This window comes from Eschrichtius robustus, chromosome 5 (genome assembly GCF_028021215.1).
Source record: "Eschrichtius robustus isolate mEscRob2 chromosome 5, mEscRob2.pri, whole genome shotgun sequence".
Classification (NCBI taxonomy): domain Eukaryota; kingdom Metazoa; phylum Chordata; class Mammalia; order Artiodactyla; family Eschrichtiidae; genus Eschrichtius; species Eschrichtius robustus.
The window spans coordinates 63,572,873-63,588,548 of record NC_090828.1 but is presented as its reverse complement, the minus strand read 5'-3'; the positions used below and the strand labels follow the sequence as shown (position 1 = coordinate 63,588,548).

General features: G+C 43.7%; 1 protein-coding gene across 1 annotated transcript in view; it reads right to left on the bottom strand.

The window, feature by feature from the left end:
- Positions 1–1,091: 1,091 nt before the first annotated feature.
- Positions 1,092–15,676, bottom strand: part of LRP2 (LDL receptor related protein 2) — a 199,659-nt gene continuing 185,074 nt past the window's right edge. Inside the window, exons 71-79 of the mRNA XM_068544952.1 lie at positions 12,801–12,920; positions 11,136–11,226; positions 10,371–10,438; positions 10,060–10,177; positions 9,425–9,554; positions 8,286–8,393; positions 6,278–6,385; positions 3,052–3,123; positions 1,092–2,874 (exon numbers count right to left, since the gene is read on the bottom strand). Of these exons, the coding sequence (XP_068401053.1) occupies positions 2,713–2,874; positions 3,052–3,123; positions 6,278–6,385; positions 8,286–8,393; positions 9,425–9,554; positions 10,060–10,177; positions 10,371–10,438; positions 11,136–11,226; positions 12,801–12,920 (977 nt within the window). The 3' untranslated portion in view covers positions 1,092–2,712. The remainder of the gene's footprint in view (positions 2,875–3,051; positions 3,124–6,277; positions 6,386–8,285; positions 8,394–9,424; positions 9,555–10,059; positions 10,178–10,370; positions 10,439–11,135; positions 11,227–12,800; positions 12,921–15,676) is intronic.

The following is a 15,676-nucleotide window of genomic DNA, read 5'->3' as shown; positions in this document are numbered from 1 at the left end:
TAGTTGTGATCTTACATTGTGCAGTAATACACTTCTGCTAGTAAAATTGTTCCTGCTTCATGTGATGAGATGCTGAATAACATCAGCTTTTCCATCCTCTAAACAGCACCCTGTCTCCAGGTTGCCCCCACCAACCTTGCACAACTTCCCACCAGCTGCTCCGACTGGAGAGAGTAAAGCAGGGGCAGGACCTGGGCTGGGAGAGCCGACCAGGGAGGGGCAACCCTCCCACTGACGCTCTGACCCGCAAGTGCCAGCTCACACGGGAGAGAACAGAAACGCAGCAGCAGGCTTTCTGATTCCTTTCTGGGGAGACCCACAGATGAAGCTAAGCAGGGAACTAATTCTCGTTTTTTAAATTCCCCAGAATAATTTCTTATTGCGCTTAAGGCCTGAGACAAATATCAAAGCTGGAAATCACAACCAGTTTTGAGCTCCCTTTTACTCTGACTTCACACTTCGTGGACTGATACATCTCACGCACCCCACTGGAGCCCGAATCCCAGGCTGAACAAAACCCTCTCCAGCTGTGACCGTACTCGCTGCTCTCCCATCACAGTTAGATCCGAAATGGGAAACTGGCTGGGGGCCTAGGGTGTGAGGAAGGAAAAAGGCAGGGGGAAATGGATGAACTCTGAAAGGCAATTAAGGGGGCCGCCCGACCAGAGTTCAGGTAGAAACCTAGTTTTTTTTCTTTTTTTAAGATTTTTTTGATGTGGACCATTTTTAAAGTCTTTTTGAATTTGTTACAGTATTGCTTCTGTTTTATGGTTTTTGATTTTTTGGCCTCAGCTCCCCGACCAGGGATCGAACCCGCACCCCTGTGTTGGAAGGTGAAGTCTCAACCACTGGACCGCCAGGGAAGTCCCAGAAACCTACAGTTTACTCTCCTGAGCTCACCCCGCCAGGCCTGTCAGGGCTGCGTGAGCTGTGGATTCCTCCTCCTCCTTCTCCCCTCCCTGAACCCTGGGCATTCCTGGTTCCCCAGCTGCCTAGCACTCAAAGCCCCAAGCTCTCTGCACAGCAAAATACAACTGATTCATGACCCGGGCTTATGAAGCACACAGAACAAGTCTGATAAAATACACATTTATTAGAAATTTTTCAGCAGCATCATTTCCATTTGCTTTCTAATCAAAGTACATGTCAAAGTAATTTACAATAAGCACTCAAAATATGAGCAAAATATATTTTGAGAACTCGGGAAAAAAATCATCAGTAGTACATGTTTCATCCATCCACCCATCCATTCATACACTCATTCATTCGTTGTTTTAAAAATGTGCCATATTAGCACAGAGAGCCAGGAATCCTACCTACTTAGTGTGGAAACTGTGTATTCCTGCCACGGTTCCAGCTGTGGAGACTACAGCCGCTATTCAAGAGGAGGGCTAGGCTCCTCAAAATGTACGATTTTGCCAAGGACCTAAAAAAGGCTCAATAAGAACGGTTTCCCTTTCTATTCATGTTCAACTGAGGAAATAAATAGTCATCATAAGGAAATTTTCACACACAGAAAACACAAACCCAGCTGAGGCTTTGCTAAACCGGTATTTGATTTGCACCATCCTTTATGAAGACACAGATTTGCTTTCAGTTAATTCAGCTCCTGAGCTCCAGTTTCTAGGGTAGGTGACCACCTGAGATGCCAGGCAAGGGTGTCAATCACCCTATGGTCCATCAAATGAAAGTTCATGCGACTAGATACAAACTCTTTGCAGGACACTTACCCTTAATGACATGGGACGTTCTCAGACATTAAAATAAAAGTGTTGACTTGGCAGAGAGCAAGATAACACACAGGAGACAGTGTTCTGGTTAGACAACGCAAACACGCAGAAGGGTGGGACTGAATTGCTTTTCCACCTACTGCATCACTATCATTACGCTATTCATCAGGTTACATGTAATACTGAACATTAAGTGCTAATGTGTGAAAACGGACCCAGGAGTGGCCTGGATTCCCTTCCTTGATAATTCTATAGGGACTATGAGTGGTGCCTCCTCTTCTGACATGGCTAAAGGCCCCAAGTCAATTCCTTTCTTCAATGGATCATTTTCTTTTTTAAAATTAATTAATTAATTATATTTTTGGCTGCGTTGGGTCTTCGTTGCTGTGCACGGGCTTTCTCTAGTTGTGGCGAGCAGGGGCTACTCTTCATTGCAGTGCACAGGTTTCTCATCGCGGTGGCCTCTCCCGTTGCGGAGCACGGGCTCTAGGCACGTGGGTTCAGTAGTTGTGGCGCACGGGCTTAGTTGCTCCGCGGCATGTGGGATCTTCCCGGACCAGGGCTCGAACCCGTGTCCCCTGCGTTGGCAGGCGGATTCTCAACCACTGTGCCACCAGGGAAGTCCCAATGGATCATTTAATGTAATGATCACCAACCAATTCAGCAGATACTCTCATTAGCAAATTTAATGATGTGATAATCTTTCCAAAATTTACAAATATACAATATATTTATAGCATTACCTTCAGATAGCTTCAGTGCAAAGATATACATATAGTACATTGTGATAATTATTTGTAAAAATATGAGATGAATAAAAAAGACACACAAGGTATTGTTTCCACAAATATTTCCAACTACAGGAGTACAGGGGAAAAAATATTTTTTTAATAAAGTACTGAACGTTAATTTTTTTCATCTGTTTGTAAAAAATATATGTGCAAAAGTGTGTTTCTAATTATTCCCTAAATAGCTGGCACAGCTATGCCTCAGAGTCTTCTCTAACGAGATTTGCGGTGTCTTTAAATGTGTCTTCTGTTGCACTGTAGGTTGGACTTGGGCCTTTTTTCCAAGAAATCTTATCAGGGGGAGAAGGTGATGGAGGTGGGGTCACAGCAGCACCAACCTTTGGTTCACTCTCCATCTAAGACCACAAAGAAACAGGAATCAGCCATTTATTCCCCCGACGAGATGGGAGACGGTTTTGTGTGAGGAAGACAAATCTTGGCCAATTTGCTCAGAATCATCTGAGTGTATGCCTGATTTAGCAAGTTAATACTAAGAAAGAATGCCTGGGCTGAGAAAAATTGTTAAAAATTACCTCGGAATAGAATGGATTTTCAAAGTTGGCATTTTGTTTCGGTTTTCGTTTGAAGATATTCCACTTTGTTGCCTAAGTGAAAAGAGGAAACAGAAAACCTTCAGTAATGGAATTTTTTGGTGGGTTTCTTCCTTCTGCTTAGGTTTTAAAATTTCTTCTTACAGAGGGAGAAAGCAATCTGGGACCTGGGACCACGTGACCTGGCCCATGTAGTAAATTGTTCAATTCTTCCTCGGCTGGGCCTTGAACAGTAACTGAAACTCTTTGGGCTCTTTTTATCTAATAATTTCAAAAAAATTCCTTGATCTGAAGTGTACAGTTTACAGAATCTGTGCCCAGAGTATCTAGAAGCTTTGACAGAGCCAGGCAAGAGATTTCTTCAGGGGGTGCCTGAAAATTTAAGGAACAAGCCAGATTGTAACTCTCATTTCCTAAAATGATGTCTTGATCCTTGGTCAGCTCAAACATGTTCTGTCTCGCTTCATCATTTCCTCCTGTAATCAATAATAATAATGGCAACAAAAACAACTAACATTTATTGAGTGCTTACTATGTGTCGGGGACTATTCCAAGAGCTTTACAAGTTTCTGATGTAATCTTCCCAAGGACTCTGTGAGGTAGATGCTCTTTTGCAGAGGAGGAAAGGCAGTCACAGCAAACTCATTTAACTAAATTGTAGATAGAGGAGTAAGCAGGGCCTCCAGGATACGGAGGTCGCAAAACTGAAGAACCCAAAGAGAAATCACCCCAGTCTATGATGAGTGGCCCCTGTCTGGCTGAAAAGCTGCCCATGGCAGCAGTGCTGGCCACGGCCCTACGGCCGGATGTAAGGAGACAAGAGAACAGGGGATGAGGAAACAGCCTCCTTCCACAGGGCTAAGGTAGCCCACGTGCTTTATGGATTGTCTCTTGCTCTGTGAAAGTAGGGGGCCCACATGTGAAGGAGTGGGGAGCATGTGAATACAGGCGAAGTAGAAGAGGCCATTCACCCACATTTAAGTGAGCACCTACTCGGCACAAGGGCAAGATGGAGACACTCAGGTCAGAGCCTGGCCTCTGGAAACCTACACTTCAATAGGGAAGGCTAAAACTCATTGCTTCGGTATGGAATGGCTACATGGAGCTGAGTAACTACTAACAAGAGAAGTGTGGGTGATTTTCATTGTCGTCTCCTTGGGAAATCCAATGCATGTCGACACGACTTTTGAAAATGACAGGACTAAGTCACAGGACTTCATGTTCTTTGAGTCCTTTGAGCAGATTTATTGATGAAAGAGAAACCTGTGAGCCCCTCTGGCATATTAAGGTCAACCTAGGGTGATCCTAACCAAAGGCTTCTACTGCTTTAAGCCTCCCTGGCTGTTCTCTCAGTTCCCAGAAGGCAAAGGTCATAGAAAAATCCCTGGATGTACCATGGAGGACAGACCTTAGAGGGTCTCAGCCTCAACTGATTAAAAAAAAAGAAGCAGAGCCAATGTACTGCAAAGATGGAGATGAGAAAGAAAAGGACTCTAATTGGTAAACATTCGCTCTCACTTGAAAGACTCTCTCAGTGTTTCTGATGACTGATGTGCAGGTCAGAGGTTGCAGCACCTCCATCACACTTCCCTTCCTGCTCAGCTGTGAGAGAACTCTGCCTAGGGAAGATCACTAGACTGGAAATGGACTGAGAAAAGATGTTGAGAATATAAAATAGATCTGGCACTGCTGTGGAGTTGAGTCAGACTTGGGGAACCAAATATGTGACATTCAAGTATTCTGGTGTCTGTGGAAAATCAGTGTTCGAAATAAACTTTTCAATGTAGCTTAAAGAAAAAAAATTCAGTCCCTTGAAAATATGAAATATGCAAAATATGAAACTGGAAATTCCTTTCTAAGACAACATTCGTGTATCTATGTGTGTGTGTGTGTGTGTGTGTGTGTGTGTGTGTGAGAAGGAATTAGTAAATGGAATACGAAAAGGTGGACAAGGTGACCTTTGTTATAAGCTCTCCTCATCAGCATCAATTTAGTTCAACTTTTATTTTGACGCAAATAAGCAGAACAGGAACCAATCTGTGAGGTGCTGAAAATCCAACATGACTTTGCAGATACCAATTTTGTTTATAGATTAGGCAATTTGAGAATAGGGATTGTAAAAAGTGGTAAGGTTTCTAACTACCCCTGGGCTTTTGTTTCTTTATATTACTTCACAGAAGGCATAGAACCTTAAAACTGAGACATTCCAGATCCTATTGTTCTCAACTGGGAGAGCATGTTTGGGGGCCAGGGGCGGGGGAGGGAGTGATTTCTGGGATCACAATGCATTGGGTAAAACTCTACTGGCACTTAGTGGACAGGGGCCAGGAATACTAAAATGTCCTGCAATGTATAGGATAGTTTGGTACCAAAAAGAACTGCCCCTCCCAATAAGCCAATAGTGCCCCCACTGAGAAACATTAAGACTCTAGTGCTCAGAGGTAAAACAGTTGCCCAGAATCAAACAGCTATATCTGAGATAGCTTCCTATGTGTCTGTTAAAACTAATGATATATTATCCATTAATATTAAGGTTTGTATCAAGTTTATTTATTGAATTTCTCTCTGTACACAACATAGTTTACAAATTTCAAAGGGCCTGCAGACAAGATAGAGAAGCTCCATCTAGTGGTCTTTGTTTCTTTCAATCTTCTGTATTAAACACTGTGCCTGGCACATTGAGGCCAGTAATGTTCGCTGGATGGTTAGATGGAAGATGGACAGATGGATAGATGAAGAGTGTAAATTAGTGCCATCTAGTGGTGAACATTGGTAACAAGAGTAGAGCTAAAAACAACATACATTATTAAGGGAACAAAGATATACACTGTAGAAAAATTGTATTGCACGGGAAAGGAAAACGTCCTCTATATGCATCACTGACACAGTGAGGTCTTTATTCATACTAAGTTGTTATCTCAAATTAAACGCCTCTGATTTGAAGAGGCTGGGTCCAGAAGTCGGCTGCCCTTCTTTTCTGCTTTACCTCCCATGTCACAAGGAACATCGTTACCAACTCAGTGTTAGAATGTAGCTTTACTCAGTGGAAAGTTTTTCAGTTTATGATAAAATTATCTTTACTAACTGCCTATACATCTTGGGCTCTGTGAGCCTATCAGGGTCTCTCTAGTTTGCCTAGGATTATAAACCCAGCAATTCCAAAGTCCTTCCCAAATCCCATATCATTTCAGTAGTCAGTCACTGTTACCTGAGTTTCATCAGCACTTGGGGAAGTTGGCTTTGTGTCTGGAGCTAATTCAGCAGGGTTTATGGGACTTCCATAGTTTTCGTTATACACATTTCCAGATTCAGTTACCTGTGTGCATATTGAAGGCCATTATTCAGTTTTGAAAGAATTTTTGCTATAAAGTTTCTTACCAGCTCTTTGGTTCTGTTTACCACCTTGCTGTACCACGAACACGATCAGGCACCATTTTTATTATATGAGACCAACCCTGTGGTCCAGGAATAAACACCACTCTCGTCTCCCCAAAATCAGGAGCACCAACTACTAAGTTGTCTATCTGATGCCTTACTCTTGGGAGGCAAATACACCCATCACTGGTCACACTCTCATGTAGTAATAGCAACTTCTACGGTGTTCTCTAGGGCCCCTTACTCCCACTGTTGACCACAGTTTTGGATAAAGGATACTCTGGTTGTATATTGGCAGCCAAATCCTAATAGAACAGTATGAATTATTTCCAACCGCATTGGTGAACTGAGAGATTTACGTTTGGATATTTAGAATAAAATTATTAATTTCAGAGGACTGCTTAAAAGAGGTTGAATTTTTTTTTTTAGTATTTGTTTATTTATTTATTTATGGCCGTGTTGGGTCTTCATTTCTGTGCGAGGGCTTTCTCTAGTTGCGGCAAGTGGGGGCCACTCTTCATCGCAGTGCGCGGGCCTCTCACTATTGCGGCCTCTCCTGTTGCGGAGCACAGGCTCCAGACACGCAGGCTCAGTAGTTGTGGCTCACGGGCTCAGCTGCCCCGCGGCATGTGGGATCTTCCCAGACCAGGGCTCGAACCCGTGTCCCCTGCATTGGCAGGCAGATTCTCAACCACTGCGCCACCAGGGCAGCCCAAAGAGGTTGAATTTTTAAAACAAGAGGCACAATGACCTTAATACCCCTCTAGATATTTTCTGTAACACTCATGTGATTCCGAGGTTCCCTCTTAAAGCACAAATTACCATGGATATATAATTAATAAATTACAGGGTAGAAATTCACCCCTTTTCCTATATTTTTACATTCACCACTTTATTTCTTCTCAAACTTGGGAATGTATTGGTAAACATGGCTTCGTTTTATTTCAAGGGAAAATGCCAAAAATCTATTTTATCGTGTGATTAAAGTTTTGCTATCTGGATATTAAAGGATCAGGCAAAATGCTTTCAAGATTCAAATATTGCTGATCTTAAGAAAGCTATTCATAAAATAAACACTTCTGTCTTACATTAAAATGTACTATACCTTGTGAGTTCAAAAGAAGTTTAGGTGTTACCAGTGAAACTGTATTTTGCCGAGGCCCTAGCTGTTTTGACAAAGGAAAGACAGGCTAACTAACAGTTGACAGGCACTGGAGTGGCTCTGGGGCTACAGATCCAGGCCTAATGAAGAGTTCTGTTCCTTCATCCATACATCTATCTCATCTCCCTGTTCCTCTTAAAGATGAGTGAGTAACAGGGCCTCATCAAAGGAAATTTATGTATCTGCCTATCAACTTCGAAGACCTTTGTACTTTCCAGAAAAGTATGGCAAGGGCAAGCAGGGAGGTCACCTCAAATCACACCCTTGTGATACCAGTCAGAACCCAGAGAGTGTGCCCAGTACCCCAAACCTCTGCATAATGACCTGACGACCATCCACTCATTCAGTTCACAGATATTTACAGAGAGCCCGTATGTGTCTGTCAGGCACAGTGTTTGCCAAGCCTCTGGATATGCACTCAGACCTCTTGCTCTGACCACTCAAGATGAAAAGGCTCTTGGTCGGCACCCCCAGAATGGTTGCCAAAACCCAGGATTCTGATTGTTTTCAGGCCTTCTGTCCGTGGGTCAGTCCTGTTACTGCAGGGAGTGAAGCTGAGGAAGCGACCAGTGTGCTTCCTTCCATGGAGGGAAGGTTGGGAGGACCCTAAAGGCACATTATTCCAAAGAACAAGATCCAGCAACAGCCAATCCTGACAGCAAGGACTGTGATTTCTCACCGGGGTTGTTGTTGGCTGAGCCACTTTGACGGCAGTGTCCCTGGAGGTGTATGTCGGGTTTTCAAATATTATGGGCGGCTTCCCCAGGTCCATGGCAAAATGTTCACTCTGATGGAGGGAAAAATAAAGATCATACCGTGCTGATCTGATTCGTACACAGAGGAGGATGTGCTCCTCACACCTGGAGGTATGCTAGGTGCTACGTCAAACTGACCCAAAAAGAACTTGCCCCCCACCTCGCCAACAAAAGCCAACGGAGGCAACGAGGCAAATCGTTATGCAAAGTAACGTAAGTGCACTAACTCCTCAGGGCAGGAGAACAAAAACCCTCTTCCCTTATCCGAGTTCTCTATGGCTCCTTAAGGCAAATAACTCACTTGGGGATTGGCTTTGGACATAGAGAAAAGGGTGGGGGGGAGGGGGTGTGTGGAAAAGGAGCAAAGAGAAGAGGGAGAGGGGGAAAGAAGACAGGAGGGATAATATTGTACTTTCAGGCAGGAACAAAAAGGAAAGATTGGGGGGGGGGGGGAGGCAGGATACTGGGAATGATTTCCCAACACTGATGGCAGACTTCATAGTGGATACTAGTACATTCATAAAGTATTTGGTCCTCACAGGAGGGATTATTTTACAGATGGAGACAGAGTGGTCAAGCTCCATCCCTGCTATTACATACTTAGCAGGTGGCAGAGTTGTGATCTGAACCAACCACTGACTCTAAAACTACTGTTTATCCCAACACTACACACTGGTGGGAAAATATATGAGACTAGGAAACATGTTATTTCCCTGCCTCTTCCTTTAAACATACAAAAAGTCATCAAATAAAAACAGAATATCATGGTCCCTCTCCCCTGCTTCCCAAAAAACATAGATTGTTGAAGACTCCAATTAAACTTAAAACTGTTCATGATTCCAGTTCAACCGTGCGCCTTAGATCAGGGGTTAACTTCAATTTCATTACTAATGTTTTTAGACACATTTCTACAACAAACCTAATGTTTCCTAACTTTGTATAGTGAGGGGGCATAGTGTATTTCTTTTTTTTCTAGGTGAATTTTATTCTTTATAAAAAGCGTTTCTTTGATAAAACAGTAAAAATGATAACCTTCAAATAGTCACTTTGAAACCAAACTCACCATCGCCATTGATCTGTCAATAGCAGACTCGGGCCCCAAACCAGATACTCCAATATCCATGTTAACATCATCCCCTGATCTGAAGGTCACCCCGTTTCCATTTTCAGAGGATTTGCTAAGACTGCTTAAGCTGAAAAGAAGTAATCAGTATCTTATTATTTTTAAAAAACAATCTTTTGCAATAGGGTTCTTTCTTTGTACCTTTTCCTAGCTCTTCCTTAAATGAAAGGCTCGATTCCCACCTCGAATTTACACATCATGTATGGGAATAAATTCCCTTAGTGACCTGGAAATGTTCGAGCACATTCCCAAATGCTTGAGGTCCAGGAGAGGACCAGCTGGGCAGAAAAGAAAGAAAGAAAGCCTGGTCCCTCAAACAGCCGACGCTGTTCTCCAGTGTAACCTCAATGTACAACCCTTTGACTCTAAAATGTGATTTGTACTCAGGTTTCAGGGAAGCAATCAATTAAGACATTGTGATTTGAAGTGACTGCTTTAAGTACAGTATTTTTTGTTTCTGCAGAATAGGTGAACAGCCTAGGATGCTTTTTTAACTTAAAAGAAAAACTAAGTTATTTACGTGGTTACAGATCACACAGACTTCTAAAATCAATATTCCACCTAATGAAACTGACCTTGACAGCTTGGGCAGAGAAGGCAAAAGGGAGCCAGTTTTCCTATAGTGGAAAAATCCTAAAGTCGCTAAAGCTCCAATTATGATGATCAGGATGATTGTCAACAGCACAGCCGCTGCTGTCAAAGAGGGAAGAAGAAGCAAACATATGAACATGAGGAGAAGGAAAAGAGCCAGTAGTCTTAGCAATAGGGACTGGGGGCTAGAACCATTCATTCTTCAAAAACTGAAATAGAAATAAATAGAATACAGACAACATTCAATTTAGTTACCATGATGCATTCCCATGTCCCTCGTATTCTTAAAACTTACTTGTTCCGGGAGGAATGCCTTTTGAAAGCCCTATTTCACAATATTCCCCCACGTAGGTACTAGGACATCTGAAAGGAAAAGAAGAATCATTCACAAGCTGTTGATTTCTTAGGCTCTGATTGTAATCTGACTGTGGAAAGTCACTTTTGAGGGAATACCTGTGGCATCTACAGAATCAGCCTCAACAAATAAACCTATTGGTGTCTTCTCTAATCTATGGACTTCCTCCTTGGAGACTGAAATTGGAAACCTTCATTGTGTTCTTTCCTTTGACATGCTTTCGTTAAATATTATCTTGCTCCACGTTAAGAGCTTTCTTGATAATTCTCTGCTCTCCAAATCTTTAGCCCAGGCTCTGCTCCTCGTGAGCACCTAGCACTGTAACAGCTCTGCTGACAGCTGCTCTCCCACAATCCAATTATAATTAGCAATCTGAGGTGAGTAGGAAAATGGGGTTGTCACTCCTCTAACTCCTTGCTCCCCAAAGCGTGGCCCACAGTTCTGTGGCATCTCCCGGGAGCTTGTCAGAAATGCAGAATCCCTGTAAATGAGATGGGCATTTTTTCCAGAGCCCCAGGTGATTCTAACGCACATTATACTTTGAGAAGCACTGCCTTAGTTCTCTGTGGACTCCCCCATTGGAGGGCAAGCTGGTTATGATGTGAAAATTAGCGAACTGGCAAGGTTCTTGTACTTGTTTTTCTGGCTACTTTGAGGTCTCAAATTCCCCCCGGAAGATGCAAGACCTACAGCATTCAGACTTACTTGCATTTGGGGAGGTCATTCTCGTCAAAATAGCAGTTTCCTCCATTCATACACCTGCATGGATGGGGCATGATGATAGGACTTTCGATCGCTGCAGAAAGGGAAAGCCACGCAGGTGTTAGTCAGTCGCACTCAGCAGACCCCCCCCTACCATGCAAACCTGCTTCAGCCCAGGGCTGGAGTGGGGAGCCCATGTGATGGGGCAGCTAATTAGTCTCCCTTTTAAATGTCACCTTCCCCTTAAGTCAGATGAATTTCTTTATCAATAAGGTCTTGGGAGTAACATACATTTGGTAGGGGGAAAAAAAGGCAGTTTATAGCATTTCCCACCCCCCCCCCAAAACAGTGGTGAGATACTAGACTCCAGAATATATACTAATAGTTAAAAAGGACATTGTGGTAAAGGAAATCTCTTAGGACATTGACATTTTCTTTTGAAGTTTTCAGAATTCTTCTCTTTGAATACAGTTGAAATCAAGAATTCAACTTAGGCGCACCCCGAAACTTCCACTAAAGGCTCCGAAGCATCAGCAATCCGTTCATCAATAAACGGACACGTAGACAGATAAATAGACGCTTAATGGACAGCTGGTTGGAGATCTCCTCATTTTTTAAGACCTTCAAAATTGCCCTTGCTGAAGATTGTAATCTTGCCAATATTTCCCCAGTAGCATTAGGATAAGAGTGGGGATAGGGGAAGGGGAGGGGGCAGTTTTTACTTGCTGAGTTCATGCTTTAAACCTGCCAACTTTTCAGCCTGGTTGGGAAGTCAACAGGAGGTGCCTTGTTTAACCGCTTGCGCCCCCTGGTGGCAGAACATGGTTACGCCTCTTCATTTCCCCATCAGCTAAAGCAGGGGGAAGGGCCCAAGGATGTGAGCCATAAAATGGGCCACTAGTGAACAGCAGGATGATTTTCTAACACCCTTATCAAGCATTGGATACTAGTTAGGGACACTAACTAGTTACTCCATATGGCTTATTAACTCCTTAATTTAAAAGAGTCACTGAAGAAAGGTCTTGCCAAGAATAGATCATCTACAGCATTTGGGACGAGAATTAAACCACTGCTTACTTACTTACTTACTTCCAGCTTCCATCTCCCAAGAGCATAAGGTACATTTTAAAACGTGGCCCTTTTTCAATTGTCCAAACTTTGAAATGAGCATGTGGGAAAACCAGTGAACCTCCTCTAGGCCTCCCCTCCGTACTGGATAAGCATTCCCTTCCCACCTCAGGAGCCTGGCTCTCCACCTTGAGGAGCTCTCGTTAAGACTGAATAGATTCTGGGGCGATTGGGATCCAGTATGGGGTGGAGAAAGGAGGAAGAGGCCTTACAGAAAACTCACTCTTCAAAATGTCTTTATAGGCAACACAACAGTCGATTTAGGGGCACTGGATCTAAATCTCTGCAGATTTTGGCAAATAATTCTCAGAAATCATTGGAACACAAGATCTGTTTGGCCCCTTAAGTCCCACTCAGCTCTGTTCATATTTTCCACATCTCCCATCCCTCTTTCTAGCCATCCCCACTCTATTCTGCAAGAGACCAATAAACAGAGATTCTTCATGCTCCTGAAAAAGGTGAAGCACGGGTAAGGGAACCTACTAACGAAGGCAAAGGAGCTCTCCCAGGCCCCCATGGCTGCCCAGGCAGTGTCCCTACCTGCATCACACTCAGTGACGCTCCCTTCTATAAATTTGGAGCCTTGGGGACAGGCACAGGTGTATCCCTCAGGTCTCAGAAGGCAAAGGTGGCTGCAGACCTTTTTACAGCGGTTGGGCACTGGAAAAGCAGAAGAGAACAGTGGTTAGTTTCTGAGGAGGGAACGAATACCCCAACCAAGGACATGCCCATCCACTGAGCTGTGGCCAGGTGACATCAGAACCCAAGCAGCATCCCAACACCTTTAAGCCACGTGCCACCTGGCAACTCACCCTCATTTACACTACCTTCCCCTGCCACCCCACCAAAGTGGCACAGTCCCGCCCCGTGCCCTCCATCCCACTTCTGTACCCCTCACATTTTCTTCTGGCATCATTTATCTCCCCTGTTGCTCTGGCAGCTTTGGAAGGTAGGTGTCTGTCTGGTTCACTGCATGACCTCAAAAACCTATCAGCACTAAGCAATTTGAGATATTTCTAAAAGGTCAGTAAGACCCCATTATTATATCAAGACTTGTCATCACCCAAATTTGGATAGATCATAAAGTGTGGCCCAGCCAAAGCATACATTGGATGTGATTTCCACCCCTGCTCTCCACGGAGAACTTTCTTCTGGGCTTCAGTTTCATTATTTGCAAGATTAGGGAATTTAGAGCTATGATTATCAGAATCACCTGGGAGCTATTCACAACGATTGATGCCCTGTCACAGAAATCCAGATTTAAATCGCTCTGGGATGGAACTCAAGTATTACCGTTAAAAGCGCCTCAGGTAATTCTAGAGTCTTCTGAACACTAGCTTAGCATATATTATGATTTATCCAAGGATTAGGTCGTCTCTAAATTCCTTCTCAAACTAACATTCTATAATCCTGATTCTCTGTCATGCAAAAACGTGACCATGGACGAGGCATGGCTGTAAAAAGCCTCACTCAAAACCTGGCCCATGACCATTCCTTCAGCTCTCTAGAGCACAGCTTTCAAATTTTAATGTCGTACAAATAACCTGGGGAATCGGATTCAGGAGGGCTGGGATGGGGCCTGAGAGTCTGAGCTTCCAACCAGCCCCCGTATTGCACCAATGCTCCTGGTCTATGGCCCACACTTTGAGTAGAGCAGGGATTCTCACAATGTTGTTCCTGACCCAGCAACATCAGCATCCCCTGAGAACTTGTCAGAAATGCAAATTCTTAGGCCACCTCAGGCATATTAAGTCAGAAACCCCTCAGGTGGGACCCAGCAAGGCGTGTTCAACAAGCTCTCTAGACGTTTCTGACACGTGCTAAAATTGGAGAGCTATTGGTCCAGAGTAAATGCTAGTCTGGCACAGCTGGGCTGAGTCTCTGGCCTACTCATCAATCAACACTTTGCAAAGGAGGCTCAGAGTATCAGCTGGCTGAGATGCTTTTCAGGGAAAGTCTCCAGATTTTCCTCTGCCTGACTCCTGGGCTGTCTTCTCTACAGGGGCCGGAGGGGGCTCCGCAGGTATACTGGGCTCTCCCCTCCTGCCCTTGAAACTGCCAAACATAAGAGCTGCAGGAGCATTTAGGACACAAGAGCTATTGTATCAGTGGGATCTGGAATGTTCTGGAGAAGGTCTGGAGAAGGGTAATCACTACCAGCAACACAAGGGGGCTAATCCCTAGAAAAGGCATTTGCCGCCAGTGTAATCTCCTGGGAGCCTCCGTTCTGCACTTCAATTTGTCAAGACTGATTCAGGCTCTCAGAGTATCAGAGAACTCAGGGGGACCTCAGGCTCCACATCTGTTTCACATGCAGGGATCAGAAGGGAGGTGACTTGTCAAAGGCCACACAGCCACAGAATGCAATCTGGAATTGGGTACACTGATAGCTGGACCAGGACAGAAAGGTGCTGAGCTTTGGGGTGAATGGCATTGAGTTTAAAAACCATTTCTGGGTTTAAAGCTTATCCGCTGGTTGTGTGACTTGGGCGCACCAGTTACTAAATCTTTCCTATTGTCAGTTTCCTTATATGTGAGATGAGAATTAAACCTCTTTATAAGTTTGGGAGAAGATTAATTGAAGGAGCAGATGTCTGGGTTAATCCTGAAGAGAGAATCTGACATATAGAACTTAATAAAAGTCTATTTCCTTTCCTCACTTCAAAAATGTCCTTTCCCCACTATACATTATTGATATTCTATAAAATAGACAACTGATGGGAACATACTGTATAGCACAGGGAACTCTACCTAATACACTGTGGTAACCTAAATGGGAAGGAAGTCCAAAAGGGAGGGGATATCTGTATGAGGATGGCTGATTCATTTTGTTGTGCAGTGGAAGCTAACACAACATTGTAAAGCAACCATACTCCAATAAAAATTAATTTAAAAAAGGGAAGATATTTCCAAAAACAAAGATTTGATAGAATATTTTGATATATAATTACCTATATCTGAAATAAAAATCATTAAAGACATCAGTGAATGAAAATGATGTGCCCACGGGAAAAAAAAAAATGTCCTTTCCCTTTCACGTTACTCCACACAATGATGAAGGATGAATTAAACACAGGTAACCTGAGGAAGCAGGACCCAGAACTCAGAAAATGAGAAAGAAGGGAGGATGCAGAAACGCATCCTTTAAGATTTAAGCTAAGGCTCGCATAGCTCAGGATGACTTGACTAGCCTGGCCTTGCAATTGCTAGAGTGGGTAAGACTTCTGATGTCCACGAAGCCTATTACGTGACTTGTCAACCCAACGCACATTTAGCAGGGGGTCTGACACCTACTGGATTCTGTGGCCTAAGAGTACAACCCCACAACTCCAAGCAGCAACAAGGACTGAAGTATTTTTACTCCATATCTGCTGGTGGTGTGCATCATTTCATTCGACCTCCAATTTTATCTTCTT